The following is an 18,776-nucleotide window of genomic DNA, read 5'->3' as shown; positions in this document are numbered from 1 at the left end:
AGGTTAGACCAGTAGAATAACTATTGATCAAATCATTGTCTCTTTAGCATACTGTGTGAAATGTAATATAGCTTATAGCTTATCTCTGTGTATGTGTGTGTGTGTATATATATATATATATATACTCCAGATGATGACCTTAATATGAAGGTCGAAACATTGGACAATTAAAATTATTTCTAACATGGTTGTAGAGTCCATAATTTGCTTAAAATGAATGCTGATCACTGTAACACTAAAGGAAATGGTTTTCAATGATCACTTTGTTAGCTTGAATTGGAAATCTATTGAATCCTGTCATATTTGCTTGAGATAATCTATTGAATCCTGTCAATTACCTATAATTGAACTACTATATGAACTATATTGAACAACTGTTAACTTCCTTGATTTGGATCATTATGCTGTGACTTCTGTGGCAAGAGTAAAATCTACTCTTGATGATAATGTTGCAGAATTTGTCGAGACATTTAGAACAATTATACTAGTACTGGTGAGAGTGATAGTTACAAAATTAGTCACGGTAGTCAATCAAAAGTTTACAGTGAAAGTGAACATGAACCTAATAATGGAGAACTTAAATAGAAGGCACATGCAGTGAATTTTCATAAGATATTTAAATTATGATTTAGTGCAGGGGTCGGTAGTACGTGGCTTTTAACTTTTATACTGTATGCACAACAAGCACATGCCACAAATATTTCTCAATTGAGTTTGCCTGTGTATTGTTAAACTGTGAATGAAATTATTTTGTATGTTTTTATTCTTCATTCACATTTAACATAATCTACAAGACTTGTTTAAATATTAATTATTAGTCCCTTGCTTAAGATTTATTATTCATGTATTATCCTTGAATTTTATCAGCTATTATTTAATTATATAATTTTATTGTATATTATACTATTTAAAGAACTCTGTAGTAAATAACATTTATCTTATTACTTTATTCCTTCAATAATATTATGAGGAATTCTATGTATGTAACTTTTATGTGCCTTATATAAACTGCAACATATATTTTATTATTATTGTTTGTAAATGAAATGAAAGAGAAATTAAGTAACTATAATATTATTATTATTATTTTTCATTACTCAGTGTAAAGGTATAACCATATGTAATACTAATGCTTATGTTTACGTTCTGTTTTGATTGTTGCCATGGAGATAGAAATAAAATAGAACGCGCGCGCTTCGATAATTGGGAGAAGAGAAATTAATGAGTTGGATGGAGTGAACAAGTTTGAGGTGGGAAGAAAGAAGGCATATAAGGGAGGTATAAAAGTAAACAGAGACTGAAGGGCAGGAAATTCAAGGGAGTAGCATTCAGAAGTGTACGGAGACGAGGAGAAAACTTCTAGGCAGCTGAGAGTAAAGTCAGTGGTGGCAGTAATAGGAATTTGGTGCCGTAATGAGATAACTAAAAGACCGGAAGATTAATAGAAGATTCAGAATAAATCCACTAAGTTTTAGAATTACCACATATTCCTATATCGCTTTAAAGAAGGATTGTACAAAGCTCAATTTGTTATACAGTAGTAAACATGGAATAGTTATTCTGCCTTATAGTAAGCCCGTCAAGAATTGTGTAGCGCGATAAATAATAATTCAGTTATCTCCTTGAAGAATTCTTTTGAATAGTGTTCCATCGGAGTAATAAGTGAATATAGTTTGAAATGTGCTCACGTTGAATCTGATGTGCTAAGGATTAATCCCGGTAAGAACAGTCCTATTTTATTTTATTTCAGTGTGAAGGTTTAAGTGATAGTTCCGTCTCGAATATCCTAACATTTACTGTGGCGTTTCACTGAATTTAACCGAAGTTAGAAGTTGAAAATAATTCCCCTTGAAGCAATAACTGCTGCGATTAATAATGTTATAAGTGCTTGCTAAGTGTTAAATATAGAGTGTAACTGAGTGATACCAGCAAATTTATTTAGCAAGAAATTCTGTAGTATTGATCAGCGTGAACAATCTTTGTGATTGAGAGAACTGTGAATTTTGCATCTGAAGATTTGAAGTCTAATTTAATATGAATGTTTTGACCTGAAGAACTAAGTTAATTGTATTATCTTATTTCGGAGTTAAATTTATGTATTTGTCATATAACCTTGTATTAAATGTTTTGTTTTGTTTTGTTGATTTCAATATTGTGTGTGTGCCTGATTCTTTTTCATTGCACCGTTCATAAAAAGTTCGAACCTCGTGGGAGCCCTAAGTGAAAAATATTAAATTCGGCCTGTATGGATAAGGAGACTGCTAAATTAATTGAAGATTGATTCTACTATTTTACATAGATTAATCTAAATATAGGGTGGCGCAGTATAAATATAAATTTCCCTACATTTTGATTAGTAATCAACCAGCAATTAATTGATTTTATTAAGAACAACATTACAACAAGATAGCGAACCATAGAGCCAAGAAGGACGTTCCAACAGTATTATGAGAAGGGTACACATACTGCAAGGTAGTGTCAAAGGTTAATCGTTGTGATGGTAGTGAGTATAAAATTGTTAGAAACAGAATAACATCCACATGTATGTAATGTTTGTGATAAGTACATGAATTCATGTTACAAATCACTTGACTTTTTAATAAGTGATGTGTTATTAAACAATGAGGAAATATCTATCCATCCATCTATTCATTGGACATCATCAGATGCTGTATTGTCACTCCATTTTTTGGTGATCTGCCACACCAGTCCTTGCCAGGTGGCTGCTGTACATGCTTCTGGAAGCTTTAACTCTCTAATCAAAAGTTCAGGCACACCATCTATCCATCTCATTGAGGGTTTACCCCTTCCTCTTTTTCCAGGAACTTTACCTTCTATTACTGTTTTGAGAAGTCCTCCTTCCATCCATTCCATGTGTCCAAATATTTCAGTTTTCTTCCATCAGTATCTTTAAAAAGCCTTAAAGTTCTGCTGATCCTTTCTAGCATTCATTCATTCATTCAACCACCTTTCAGCATATGAAATCCTCAACAGCCTTCTGTAACACCACATCTCAAGAGCAGCTATCCTTTTGCTGTCAGACTTCTTTAAGTTCTAAGTCTCACATCCATAAGTCGCTGTTGAAAAAACAGCCACCACCTCCAGAATCCTCAATTTTTTTCCTTTGGAGATAAATTCATCCTTCCAAATTTTAGACAGGTCTTTGACTGTTGTTTTAGTCGTTCCTAATTTTCTTCTGATGTCTTCTGAATAGCAATTCTTCACATTAATAATGGATCCCAGGGACTCGAACAATTCCTTCTCATTAAGGTATACTTGTTTCTCAGGAACTTCCATGTCTATATTATTTCCTTTGAGAACTATAATCTTTGTCTTGCTAGGATTTAGTTGAAGTCCTCAGTTCTTATTGATTTCATTAACTTTCTCAAGGATCTGTTCTAGCTCTTTATTGTACAAGAAAATGCAGAATTTTGGAAGGAATGGACTAAGTAGTATGCATTTGTGGTAAATGGTAAATTCTACGGGACTTCTATTGTGTTTAATATGTAGTTATAGAAGACATTTTTTGACTAAACACAATACATTTAAACATATCTAGACCAATGAACCAAGAAAAAAAAATTGCTGTAAATAAGTTACAACAAAAAATAACATTAACAAAGAATTCATGCATCATCATCAAGCTATATAATAAATGTTGCTAGTTTTGTAGTTATAAGCATTGGGGAAACCATTTATGGATGCTGATAGATTTGCTCAAGAACTACAGCAGCAAGTTACATTAATTTGTACCTAAGTGGATGTTTGTTATGCTTTTCCAGTATTAATAAATATTTTTTTAAAAAAATAGATATATTTTTTAATAAAAACACCTTCCCATTCTTTTTCATTTCTTCTCCCCCTCCCAACTTGAGCTGAGATCTGGCTCTTTTTTTTTTTTTTTTTTTTTTTTTCAAAAATGGCTCGTCACTTAAAAAAAAAAAGGTTGTTGACTCCTGGTTTTTAGAGGAGATAAAAACTATCGAATCTCTAAGCAAGAGTTTTATATTGAAAATTTCATTGGTTTATTTGCATATATAAAATATGTTGATAATTATGGTATTCTGAATTTGAATTGCTAATGTTTGTGTTTTGTTCGTGCTTTCATAATGCAACCATATTGGATATATATATATATATATAGTATTTATTGTGTGTGATATAATTTATAAACACACACTTGAGGGATTGCTAAATGTAGCAGGCTGTATTATGAATTGTGCTGAAGACAGTATGTTAGTTATTATCTAATTTTGAATTTGTCATTGATAAGGGATCTTCAACAGCAGTATGTCTATGATAGATTCACATACTTTTGTGGGTGGGATTGATGTAAAAAAAATAAAAACTTCCAAGGAAGTTTTTATTTTATTTAGAACAGCTTCAATCTTGTGAATATTTTTCATATATTTTAAAATTCATGCACATTTGCATGTGGATTAAAAAAAATTAACTGGATATTCTTATTAACTAAATTGCATGATGTCTATATAACATCTAAATATATCACAATCTTTACAAAATTGACATCTAAAATTATAGGTTCTCAGGACCAGAGGTGGTTGTCAGTGAGCATATACTAGTGAAACTCCATTGTTGCGCTTATTCTTGAATCATCATTTATGTGGTGATGACTTGAGAATAGGCTTGTTAATATAGTTAAGAAAACATTTTCACTTATGATGAATTTTTCAGGATTATTTTTAATTTTAGCATCTTACAGCATATCCTCATAGAATATTCCTTAATCTTTGCAGTGGATTTTGTTATCGTCTTTATACTGAAAAGCAGTATGAAAATTTAAAAGAACAAAGCATCCCTGAAATACAAAGGTAAGCTTTTCACACTTGCAAATGTTGTGGTTCTGTTGAGAATATATAAATTATATAGTTAAGAAAAAAATATCACTGTGATGAATTTTTCAGGATTATTTTTAATTTTAGCATCTTACAGCATATCCTCATAGAATATTCCTTAATCTTTGCAGTGGATTCCAAAATCCACTTATTATGAATAAAATAGCAACTAAATAATGTGTTATACAATATGAAAATTTTATATTTTTTCCAATATTTCATATAATTTCAGTGAATTTAAAATATTTTATAATTGTGATCAGTTATTATGGAGTAAAGACTATGAATTTAAATGTTTTAGGGTTGAGTTTGGTGCAGTGCATGTGATATGTATCCATTACAAAAAAATAAATAAATAAAAGGAAAGCAAGATTTGTGAGACAGATATGTAGGAACTGTTTTGAAATGTTCACTAAAGGCAGCAAAATGTGTCACTGAGATTGTTAATGATAAACATACTGTGGTAAAAAAATCAGGAGACAAAAGAGAATATCTTGAAAGTAATAGCATGTTTACATAAACTCCTTCACTGACTGAAATGTGAAATGATTGCAGACACATAAGATGAGTGGAAGAGCTGAGAAAGATAGAAAGAAAGAAAGAGTGTGAGATGAAAAAAAGGAATGTATGACAAGGCCAGAGAAGAATATAAGGAAAAAAATTATGGCAGTTCTGTGATCAATGAAGCACTCAATGGGAACAGAACTAAATCTTGTTTCCCTGTTGCTAAAATTAATAATAAGACAGTCATACGGAATAAGTAATACTATTTATTTAAATCTATATATTTCAGTCTGAATATTACATCATAAGTGGTGACAACAGTTAATTACAAGGTAGAATGCAAACAGTTGATTGATTTGTAAAAAGTAAGAACCATGTGATGTTAACCATAAAACAGCAGGAAGGAATGGTATTTATATACTTAGAGATGATTATTTGGTACAGCATGTAATGAAGATGTGTGGGGGAGCTTGAAGGTTTGAATTGTTATTATCATCCTCTGATGATAGCATTAAAAGGATCTGTTCATAACCAAGGTAGCTGCTTTGCCTCCATCTGGAGAGTGATCATGCAGTCTTAACTGGGGTGAGGGTGCTAAACATGTGGAATTTTCAATTAACAAGGAGTATATATATATAGAACTGCAGAGCAGGTGATTATGACAATCTTAAGAGGCAGTTGAAGCAATGCATTGAAAATAATTAAGGGATATCTGAAGGAATTAGTATCACACTTTATACCCATGGTTAGGAGGATAAATCAGCAAAATTACAATTATAATACTACTGTAATATTACAATTATATTATAATTATAATTACAATTATAAAATTATAATACTACATAGATGAGTAGTATTATTAAGCAGGAGCTGGAAAAGAAAGGGAAAAAAAGAATTGTTGAGGGTATATCAGGAGAAAGGGAAAAAGCATTCTCACTAAATGAGTAGAAAGACTTATGTGTTGGCACTACATGTTAATTATTTAATGGTGTTGATTCACAACATATAATAATAAGAAAATAATTAAGATTATTTTAAGATCAAATTAATAATCATTTTCTCTCTCTCTCTCTTTATCCAACAATAGATGACAGCAATTAAAACCTTAGTTCCTTGTGCTGTCTGTTACAATTTCTTTTTTTTTTTAACTACTCCCACTGTAATACCAAATTTCTATTTCATGTATTGTGACAATTTTTTTTTTATTTATTTATTTATTTTTTGCTCTGAACATGCTGGAAGTTAATAAATATTATTTTCTTATTATTCTGTGTTGTGAATCAATACTGTTAAATAAATTAACAGCATTCTCACTAACAGTACAAAGAACAGGCAAGAAAATTAGTTGAGCATGGCCAAAGGAAATCCCAAAAGAATCCTTTCACTGTATGAAAAGTGAAAGGGAGAATTACTATGGAAGGATGGCAGAGAAGTGACAGATGCAGATGAAATAGTCATTAATGAGTGACCACTTTGTAAGAGTCTGTTATACCAATGAAGATAATGCAGTGACAGAAACTGATGTGGAAAAAAGGTTGATCAATTGCATGTACTTAGGATATTGCAAAATCTCAATGCAAATACAGCCATGAAATTAGATGAAATGTTAGCTTGCGTGCTATGAAAATGTGCAATGGAATTCCATTCCCAAGTGAGTGGAAGGAGGATAAAAACCATCTGTTGCATAAAGAACCCAAGACAGAAGTAAAAAATTATAGCCAAATCAGTATCTTGGGAATGGTAGTAAAAGCATTGGAGAAGTTGGTGAAAGGTGAGACAGATGAGAGAAAAGTACAAAATTAATTTTCTATTACATACATAACTTGGTTATCACAGCAACAAATGAGTCAAAATCAATAGTTCAAGTTAATCTGGTTGGGTGTTTGAACTACTGCAGAAGCAAATAAGACTGTGGAGTCAGTTTATGATATTTATTAGCTGTGTGTTTTTGGCCTAAGTTTCTTAAATAAATCCCCCCTTTCTACCATCCTCACATCAGCAAGTCAATCTCTGGTGGCAGAATATTAAGTCTGGGAGGGGAGAGGCAATAACATATGGAAATCATACTCGCTTTAGTCCCACCATACCCTTATCCTTTTGAATACATGAAATAACATGACCAGGATTCATTATTCCATGCAATCTTTGTCCAGCCTTCTGATATAGCTACATGATAAAGAAACATCACTGTTGTTTTCTTCATCTAGTTAGGTATCATCATTGATTATCTCTGACTACATTTGGAATAATGAATCTGAATGCATATTCTGATGTAACCCTCCCAGTGTCTCATTGTACTGCATCATTTGTAATATATCAATTACAATTTATAATTCATATCTTCATTCCTGATATTTATGCTCAAAGTGTTTGCAGGATACAGTGTGACAGTAGATGATTAACTTCATATTATTACTAATTTCCTATCAACAATTTTCCTCCAGATAAGTATCACTTATCAGCACTGCACTTTTGTCATCTCTTACATTTCTGTCTTATAGAGCATTTCTGACTACATCATTTCACCTAGATCTAGGTGTTAAACCAAGGATGATCCATGTGAAACCTAGATCATGTTGTAATATCATATTTCTTTTTGGTTTAAGCCATTGCAGAATACAATTTGGCTAAGTCCCAAATTGCCAGCCCATCCTTGTTGATTCACACAAGTACCTGCTAATGGGATGCACCACATGAAGTTGAGAATTGGACTTTAGGTCAGAAGACTAGTCTGCTCTCTGCATCCCTTAAAGGATATTTTGGAGGTCTCCCATTACTTATTATTTATTCATAATGCTCTTGATCCTTTATCTGCTCTCACATCAGTCAATTGTTTCTTGCTACATGGTACATATTGACTTGGTGTTTTCTGATTATCATGCCATTCAAGATGTTTTTACTGGCCTTTCTTGCTGCTGCTGCTGCTGCTTATGTTATCTACTAATTCAAAATCACTCATAACCTTTGTCTATTGTAACAGATACTTTAATGCAGATACCTAGAGGCAGTCCACTTCCCATTTAGATCTAGTACCTGTCACATATAATTAGTGCCACGTGTTATTGGTGAGTTACGTTTAGCTTGGGGTATCTGCTTTTTCAGCCACTGAATGTAAATCATAATTAAAATTTCCAAGAAACTTTACAGTTATTATTGCTTATTTTTTCTTTCCCTTGAATGAGTAAAAGTAATTTTAAGTTTAGATCTTGCTGTTTTTTCTTTTGTAGGTGCAATTTAGCTAGTGTGATCCTTCAGCTCTTAGCTATTGGTATACATGATGTATTAAATTTTGATTTTATAGACAAGCCACCTGGTGATGTAAGTAACAATTTGCATTTTTGTCAATATAATAAGTTGCTAGAATGTGAAGAATCTATCACAAATAAAGCTTTCTTTATTATATGTATGGAAGTAATATCTATGATATTAGCTCCCATGCATATATGAATTTCCAAATAAAATACAAGGTATCCTAATCATTGCATTAATAAAAGACAAGTTCGTTGGAGATTGTATTTAAGTAGTATGATACTAAGACTGCTGATACTAAAGGCTATCTTTTCTCACATACTTCTTTTACTTTCATAACCATTTCATGAACAAACTAAGTTTGTGTTGTTGGCATAGACAGTAATGGACAATTTATATGCTTTTTTCATAGATTTTAGCAATAAATAAAACCATTTTGAGTTTTATTCATCAAAAAATAAAAAAAAAAATAGTTTATAATCTCATGATGCGTTGATATCACATTTATGAAGCCCTATCCCATAGAATTGTATAAAAGAATCGCACTCCAGCCTTAGATATATTTGGAGACAATCTCTGATTAAATTTATAATTTATTGATATGAGGAAATATTCTGTCTTCCAAATTGGTTTATTCATCAGATCTCTGATCTGATCACCTCTTTTTCTATCATCTAAAACAGATTTTTTCAAACTTTTTTTTTTTTTTTTTGACCTAACCCAAAATGAGAAATACATTTTACATCAAGACCTAGTACACACAAAGTAAACTTGAAAGTTCTGCGAAACAATGGCCAATACATAAACAGAAATTAAGGAAATAGTTCATTTAATGCATTGTGCTTACCTGTTTGGTGCCTGACAGTTAATTTTTTTTTTTTTTTTTTTAATATGCTTTTGAAGATAAATGCCATGAGAAGCCACTACAAAGTTAAATTTCCATAAACTTCCTCCCACCTATTTTGCACAATACTTAGTATAAACAACATTTTTGTAAGTGTGGCATCCATTTTTTGTTATTAGATTTGAACTTGTAGTGCAAATCATAATCTTCTCATGGTGCACACTGTTGGGTATCTACCTGGATACTGAACGAACGAGGATGGGCTGGCAATTTGGGATTTAGCCGACCAAATTGTATTCTTATTGGCTTAAACCAAAATACAAAATGATGGTACAACATGACAAAATTTCATGCTGGCTGGGGTATCGCCCAGTTAAACAAGGGCCCCCCCTGTTGTTTTCGTCAGGGAACCAGGTTGAACAGCAAAAACTCAGCTACTGGAACAAACCCTAAAACACACCCCAACTCAATATCACCAGAGTTAAAGATCGGTAATATCAATATAAGAAGCCTGAATGGCAAAGAAATGGAGCTAGCTGAGGAATTAGATAAGTACCAGATCGACATAATACGGGTGACAGAAACAAAAAAGACAAAAACTGGTGAGATCTTTCTGAGCAATAAATACAAAATGTTATATTCAGGTAATGACAATCAAGGAAAAGAAGCAGTGGCCATAGTATTCAACACTAAATATGAGGCTAATCTTCTTGAATTGCAGGCAGTCCCAAGTAGAGTGATGTGGGCAAATATCAGAATGGGGAACTGGACAATGAGACTTATTTGTGCATGTGGTCCCAAGAAGGCTCTACTAAGATAGAAGTGAAAGTATTTTTTGAAGCTCTAGAGAAAGCTACTGACACAATGAAAAAGGAAAAGTTGATCCTTATTGGGGATCTAAATAGCAGAGTAGGAAGTGATTGTCAGACATACAAAAATATTTTGGGAAAATTTGGAGAAAAGAGAAAAGCTAATAATAATGGCAAATATCTGTTGGATTTCTGCTCAGGACATGGACTGGTTATTACTAACACCATGTTCCAACATAAAAATGTGTGCAAATTCACATGGAGAGAAGAGGCTAGGAATAAGAAAAGTCTCATTGACTATGTTATTGTTGATAGTGATGTTTTCTCCCTGGTGCAGGACACAGAGTGTACAGAGGATTTGAAATTGGAAGTGATCACTATTTAGTCTTGAGCAGGATAAAATTGAATTTCATATTGAAAAGAATAACATGTAAGAAAGTTTTAAAGCGAATAAAAGTTGAGTAGCTCTCAGATGTGAACTGTAGACTAAAATACAGAAAGATTATTGAAAAGAAAATGAAAGAGTTTGAGAACAGGAATCAAAACTTGGAGATTCAGTGGCAAACTCTGAAGAAAACATTGATTGATTCTGCCAGAGAGGCATGTGGTGAGGTTGTGTGCAAGAATAAAAAAATCAGAACTCCCTGGTGGACACAGGAAGTTAAAGAGGCAGTGAAGGAAAAGAAGAAAGCATATCAAAAGATCCTGGCAAATAAGTCAGCTTTTACTCTTACAGAATACAGAGACAAATGTAAGAAAGCTAAACAGTGTGTACTAGCTAAACAAAAGTCATGGGAGGGTTTGGCAAGAAGGTGGCAAAATATTCTGGAGGTTGTTGAAGAAGCTTAAGAATGGAGGAAAGAGTGCTGTAAAAGGAGTTAGAGATGATAAAGGTGACATGAAAACAGGAGAAAAAGATATCCTTGAAGTATGGAGTAATTACTTTGAAAAACTGCTAAATGAAACAAGCAGTGATGACAGCACAGTGATAAAAAACACTGACCAGGCATGCAGTCAGGAATACATATCCATACTTGAAGTAGAAAAAGCCATCAAAGGCTTGAAATGTGGAAAGGCAGCAGGAGCAGATGATATTCGACCAGAAATGCTGAAGTATGGTGGTATAAAAGTCTTACAGTGGCTGCACTGCATAGTTCAGAAAACCTGGACAGAGGGACTAATTCCCGATGATTCGAGCAGAGTTCTCATAGTACCGATATATAAAAAGGGAAATAAAACTGATTGTGAGAATTACAGAGGTATTTCCTTACTGAGTGTTCCTGGCAAGATCTATGCAAGTATACTTGAGAAACGGTTGAGAAGAATTGTGGAAAGAAAGCTTGGTGAAGAACAAGCTGGATTCAGGCCAAATAGAGGATGTCAGGATCAGATCTTCACTTTACAACAAATAGTCGAGAAAGCATGGGAATACAACAAAGATCTGTATTTAAGTTTTGTCGATTTGGAAAAGGCATATGACAAGGTGCCAAGAGAGAAGCTATTCAATACGCTGCAGCTATATGATGTCAATGGGGCATTATATCAAGCAATACTCAGTCTTTATTTGAGTTGTAAGTCAGCAGTTAGAATTGAAGGAAGTACAGGAAGATGGTTTAATGTTAAATCTGGTGTGAGACAAGGATGTACATTATCCCCTCTGTTATTCATTATCTATATGGATCACATTATGAAGGAATGTGGTATTAAACCTGATATCAAATTTGGAGATGTTAATGTCAGCTCTTTGCTTTATGCGGATGATGTTATACTTCTAAATAAATCCGCTACAAGTCTGCAAGATTCTCTGACTAAATTGAATAGCTGTGGTAATAGATATGGTATGAAGGTCAGCAATAAAAAGACAAAGACAATGAAAATAGGCAGAATCATTGAAAATGTCAACTGTGTTGTGAATGGAGAACCTGTGGAACAAGTAAAACATTTCAGCTACTTAGGCACAATTTTTACTGAAGATGGTAAATTAAATATAGAAATAGACAACAGAATCAGCCAAGCTGGTGTGGTGGGAAGTCAATTGAATAAATCCATATGGAATAAGAGAGAAATTAGTCGGAACACTAAATTAGCTGTGTACAAGACGGTGTTCAAACCAGTTTTAACTTATGGATCTGAGAGCTGGGTCAGAAGTAAAACACTTGATCAAAGACTAGAGACTGCAGTCTCTAGTCTTTGATCAATGGGCATGAGAATCCTGAGAAAGATTAGAGGCGTGAACAGATGGCATCAATGGCAATATCATATTAAAAATGAGGATATTAGGAAAGAACTTGACATTGTCAGCATCCCGGAATGTATTAGCAGAGCTAATCTAAGGTGGTATGGTCACTTAAGTAGAATGGGAGAGGAAAGATTAGCAAAACAAGTGTTCTCTGCCAGGTTGGCAGGAAAACGACCCAGAGGAAGACCAAGATATAGGTGGATTGATACGGTACAAACTGCCTTAGACGATAGAAATATAAGATCTGATAATGTTGGAGTCTTGACAAGTAACAGACTGATTTGGAGGAAAATTGTAGATAGGAAGTTAGTAATGATGTAATTTTTTCATGTAGTACTGTCATATCCTGTACACCCCTTGAGGGTACATGGCAGGAATTTGATGATGATGATGTTCCAACATAAAAATGGGCACAAATTCATATGGAGAGAAGAGGCAAGGAAAAAGAAAAGTCTCATTGACTATGTTATTGTTGATGATGTTTTCTCCCTGGTGCAGGACATCAGAGTGTACAGAGGATTTGAAATTGGAAGTAATCACTATTTAGTCTTGAGCAGGATAAAATTGAATTTCATATTGAAAAGAATGACATGTAAGCAAGTTTTAAAGCAAATAAAAGTTGAGCAGCTCTCAGTTGTGAACTGTCGACTAAAATACACAAAGATTATTGAAGAAAAAACGAAATAGTTTGAGAACAGGAACCAACCTTGGAGATTCCGTGACAAACCTTGAAGAAAACCCTGATTGATTCAGCCAGAGAGGCATGTGGTGAGGTTGTCTGCAAGGATAGAAAAATCAGAACTCCATGGTGGACACAGGAAGTAAAAGAGGCAGTGAAGGAAAGAAGAAAGCATATCAAAAGTTCCTGGCTAATAAGTCAGCTTGTGCTCTTAGTGAATATAGAGACAAATGTAAGAAAGCTAAACACTGTGTAAAACTAGCTAAACAAAAGTCATGGGAGGACTTTGGCAAGAACATAGAAAATAAATATCAATAAGGTGGCAAAATATCCTGGAGGTTGTTGAAGAAGCTCAGAAATGGAGGAAAGAGTTCTGTAAAAGGAATTAGAGATGATAAAGGTGACATGAAAACAGGAGAAAAAGATATTCTTGAAGTATGGAGTAATTAAACTCCAAAAACAGTTAGAAGAAAAACGCCAGAATGTAGACAACCACTGGACCATAGACTACAAACAAACCAAACTAGTGCAAAAACCAAGTGATATGCCACTAGTAGCCACCTTGGAGACCAGTATGCCAGCACTGCATAGGAAACATGCAAGACCCCAGCGGTCAAAGCCATTCCACACAGACCCTTACATAGCATCCATGTTCTCAACTACCATATACCACTACACTAGCATCCATGGTCTCAACTCCAACCTTAATAGCATTCACTATCATCTGCAGTCGACCAAACCCCACCTTTTCTTCTTAACAGAAACACAAATTTCACCTTCTCGCAGCACCATCCATCTCAACCATCCAAACTATTCACTATTTAATTCCTTTCGACCCAAGGGTGGTGTGTGTGTGTGCATATATCTGCTCTGACATACCCTGCCAGAGAGCACATAACCTTGAATTGCCCAAATTTGACCTTCTTTAGCTAAAAATATCTCTCCCCCACTCAGTCAAATTCATCTGCTGTCTCTATCGCTCTCCCAATGCCACCAACCACTCCGAGCTCTTTAACTTCCTCTCCTCAAAAGTCGATTTCCTCCAGTCCCACTATCCTAATAGTGAAATCATCCTCCTAGATGATTTTAATGTTCATAACAGCAACTGGCTTTCCTCTTCCAGTTTTACAGATCTTGCAAGCAGAGATGCCGAAATCTTTGCCATCACCAACGACTTTACACAAATTGCTCACAAGCCGACCAGAATAACAGATAACCCAAATACCCTAGACCTCTTCCTTACAAACGATCCTTCCAAATATACAGTGAATGTAGTGAGCCCCCTGGGTAATTCTGACCACAACCTAGTGCTCATCTCCTGCCCAATACAACAACGCTCACACAGTCACACCTGCACAAGAGTAGTCTGGCATTACAACAGTGCTAAATGGGACAGCCTTCGAGACTACCATGCTTCATTCCCATGGTTGGACTATTTGCAATCTTCCAATCCTAACATATGCACCGACCAAAATAATCCTTACTGGCATGATAACATACATTCCCCACACCACTCTGAACTGCCGCCCCCTATCCAAACCCTGGTTCTCCAAAAAATGTACCAAGGCTGTGCAAACGAAAAATCAGGCATATCACAACTGGCTTAAATTAAGAACACCAACCTCCTTCCGTACCTATACTGAAGCCCGAAACAGATGCAAAAAAAAGTATCAATGATTCCAAAACAGAATTTGAACAGGCAAAAAGCAGGAAGCTTGCAAGCTGTCCTAGCGGCAGCCATGCCTTTTGGTCTCTCTCTTGCCAAAGCAATTGGTCGCAACTTTTGCCTTACACTACTCCCCTCACTATCATACCCAAATGGCTCAGTTGCAATATCACCCACAGAAAAAGCTAATCTCCTGGCTTCACACTTCACCTCCAATGCGTGCATAACCGACAATGGCAAATGTTCCCCAGTCATTCCAACTGCCCCCTGTATCCTTTTCCAGAAAGAGATCATAAATCTGTTGTCAAAATTAGACACAAAAAAAGCTCCTGGCCCTGATGGCATTCCTCCAATTGTCCTGAAAGTCTGTGCAGCAGAACTGACTCCTATGCCGTCTATACACACTCTCCTACTCCACCAGTATATATCCCAAAGCCTGGAAATTGGCCTATATTCATTCAACCCATTCCCAAAAAGGGTGACAAATCGCTGCCATCTAACTACCGCCCTATTTCACTCACCTCAATCCTATCTAAAGTGATAGAGAAAACCGTTAACTCTCAACTCCTACTCTACCTTGAAGGCACCCAGCTATTAAACGACCACCAGTATGGATTCCTTCGATGCTGACCAACAGGTGACCTGCTGTCATATATCACCCATCTCTGGACGTATGCCATGGAAAAATTTGGCGAATCCCAAGTAGTAGCACTTGATATCTCTTAAAACCTTTGACCAGGTCTGGCACAAAGGCTTATTAAGCAAAATCCCATCATTTGGACTGTCTCAGGACTTCTGCAGATGGATTGCCAACTTCCTGTCTGGGCACACGCTACGTGTGATGGTAGATGGCTTCCTATCCTCCCACTATCCAACAAATGCTGGGGTCCCACAAGGTTCAGTTCTCTCACCGACCCTCTTCCTTATATACATCAGTTGACCTCCAACCCAATACACAGTTTTGCAGATGACAGCACATTGCACTCCTCCCTTTCATTTGATAAACCTCACCCTGTACAACTCACTTCAACCTACAGAACATCAAGCACAACTTCCCTTAACGCAGACCTCCAAAACATCCTCCGATGGGGCTCAGATAACCTCGTCAACTTCAATGCTAGTAAAACCCAGTTCTGTCTTATTTCACACAAAAAAGAACCTTTTTCCCCCCAGTATTATTTTCGATAACACTCAAATTCCCAGACAAGATGAAATCTCTCTTCTTGCAATTACCATGACATCAGGCCTCTCCTGGCATAAACACATTACAACCATTGCATCCTCAGCTTCCAAAAAACTAGGCTTTCTATTTCGCTCAAGATGCTACTTCACTTCAAAACAACTGTTAACCCTATACAAATCGCAAATTCGCCCAGCTATCGAATACTGTTCTCACATTTGGAGTGGGGCTCCTAAAAGCTCCCTCAAAATGCTTGACTCAATACAGAGGAGAGCAATTAGACTGATAAATGATCCATCTATTACTGACTCACTCCTCCCACTCTCACATAGATGCTTAGTCTCTGCAATGTGTATATTCTACAAATATTTTCATGGAAAATGCTCATCTGAAACAACATCAATAATTCCCCCACTCTCTACTAAACCCATTGGAACACGTACAGCCACCTCCCAACACCCCTTCACAATACACCTCGAAATCCACAGAATACGTTTCTTTTCCTCCTCCTTCATCCCTGGTACTGCTGTACTGTGGAACAATCTTTCCCCTGATATTTCCCAAGGAATACAATATACAGGCTTTTAAATCAAATGTTAACAAGTTCCTCCTCTCCCATCCCACTACCCACATACGGTACTAAAGTACTATAGATTGACCAGCCAACCTCTCGTATATGGGCCCAACATAAAAAAAAAAAAAAAAAAAAAAAAAAAAAAAAAAAAATTTACTTCGAAAAATTGCTAAATGAAACAAGTAGTGATAGCACAGTGGTAAAAAACAATCAAGAGACATACAGTCAGGAATACATATCATACTTGAAGTAGAAAAAGCCATCAAAGGTTTGAAATGTAGAAAGGCAGCAGGAGTAGATGATATTCGACCAGAAATGCTGAAGTATGGTGGTATAAAAATCTTCCAGTGGCTGCACTGCATAGTTCAGAAGGCAGAGACAGAGGGACGAATTCCAGATGATTGGAGTAGAGCTCTCATAGTACCCATATATAAAAAGGGAAATAAAACTGAATGTGAGAATTACAGAGGTATTTGCCTACTGAGTGTTCCTGGTAAGATTTATGCTAGTATACTTGAAAAATGGTTGAGAAGAATTGTGAAAGAAATGCTTAGTGAAGAACAAGCTGGATTCAGGCCAAATAGAGGCTGTCAGGATCAGATCTTCACTTTACTACAAATAGTCGAGAAATAGTGGGAATATAACAAAGATCAGTCTTTTAGTTTTGTAGATCTGGAAAAGGCATATGACAAGGTACCAAGAGAAAAGCTATTCAAACACTACAGTTATATGTGTCGATGGTGCATTATATAAAATAATACTTAATTTTTATTTGAGTTGTAAATCAGCAGTTAGGATTGAAGGAAGTACATGAAGATGGTTTAATGTTAAATCTGGTGTGAGATAAGGATGTACATTATCCCCTCTGTTATTCATTATCTATATGGATCACATTATGAAGGAAAGTGGTATTAAACCTGATATCAAAATTAGAGATGTTAATGTCAGCTCTTTGCTTTATGCAGACAATGTTATACTTCTAAATAAATCCGCTACAAGTTTGCAAGATTCCCTGACTAAATTGAGTAACTGTTGTAATAGATAGATATGGGTATGAAGGTCAGCAATAAAAAGACAAAGACAATGAAAATAGGTAGAATCGTTGAAAATGTCAACTGTGTTGTGAACAGAGAACCTGTTGTTAGATCTTGAATGGGGACGCTTGCAACAAAAAAGTCATTCATTCAAGATTTAACAAGAAACACAATTCTGAGCTAGAAATGCTTGCACTATTAGTTAAGTAAGAAAAATATAAAAGAAAACCTGTTACAATTACCTTAGAAAGAAGTAAAGTTGAGGAGAAAATTGCATGTCTAAGTAGAATTATATTGTTAAAATTATTGATGTCAAAATTATACTCTGTAAGAATGTAAATCTAAGTGCAAACAAAGGTTCAAAGGTTACTAGCTAGCTGCCTACAATGACGTAATGCCGCAACGTAAGCGTTCGTGGAAGGCGAGCTGAGTGCTCTTCAAGGAGCAGAAGTGTGATGCAATCACGTAGGGGTGAATAGGAGAGCACATTGAGAGATCCTCCATTACGAAAAGAGTGCGCTACAAAGAAGAATAAAAAACAAGTTCACTTGGGTTTGAACCCCCCGTTTTTTCTGTTCCTGTTTTCTCATGTAGACAAGCAGAGTGCTGACCGATCGACAGCACCGGAAGTAATCTCCTTCCCAGTTGCTAGCTGAAGGAGTCGGGCATGCTATACGTGAGCTGAAGGCAGACACCAACTAGGGCCATCAGTAAAAAGTTTACCGATGCGAAACAGCAGAAAAAGTTCCCCAAAAAGGACGGCCGAGATGATATCTGTTTGTTTTAATTTTCCTCAGGTATTTGTGATCACTGTTCTTTGATCAGTTGGATTGATATGTCAGAACTGGTTTCAACACTGATTTGAATACTGCTAATATGATGTTTTGATTGATTTCTCTCTTATTCTACATAAATTTATTCAACTAATTTGCTACTACACTAGCCAAATCCCGTTTCATATTTGTCATTTTAGAATTATTTGTTTTCACAACATATTAATATGTTCTAATGGGTAATAAACACAGATTCAGTAAAATATTCTAACACTGTTTCATTCCCCATTTGAAGGATGCAGAACTCCTTTAGCTCTAACTTTTGGAAAATTTAGTTGGTCTCTACTCTTAATCATTATTGGTATGTTG

General features: G+C 35.2%; 1 protein-coding gene across 1 annotated transcript in view; it reads left to right on the top strand.

Annotated features, from left to right (window-relative positions):
* The window catches only part of LOC150095056 (ATP-dependent RNA helicase DHX33-like), a 202,020-nt gene that overhangs the window by 101,508 nt on the left and 81,736 nt on the right, over positions 1–18,776 (top strand). Inside the window, exons 11-12 of the mRNA XM_090410944.1 lie at positions 4,758–4,832; positions 8,588–8,678. Of these exons, the coding sequence (XP_090267070.1) occupies positions 4,758–4,832; positions 8,588–8,678 (166 nt within the window). The remainder of the gene's footprint in view (positions 1–4,757; positions 4,833–8,587; positions 8,679–18,776) is intronic.

This window comes from Typopeltis vanoorti, chromosome 21 (genome assembly GCF_054136105.1).
Source record: "Typopeltis vanoorti isolate ZY-2024b chromosome 21, IOZ_Tvanoo_1.0, whole genome shotgun sequence".
Lineage (NCBI taxonomy): Eukaryota > Metazoa > Arthropoda > Arachnida > Uropygi > Thelyphonidae > Typopeltis > Typopeltis vanoorti.
Note: the sequence above shows the minus strand (reverse complement) of the source record. Positions and strands in the feature narration are given on the sequence as shown.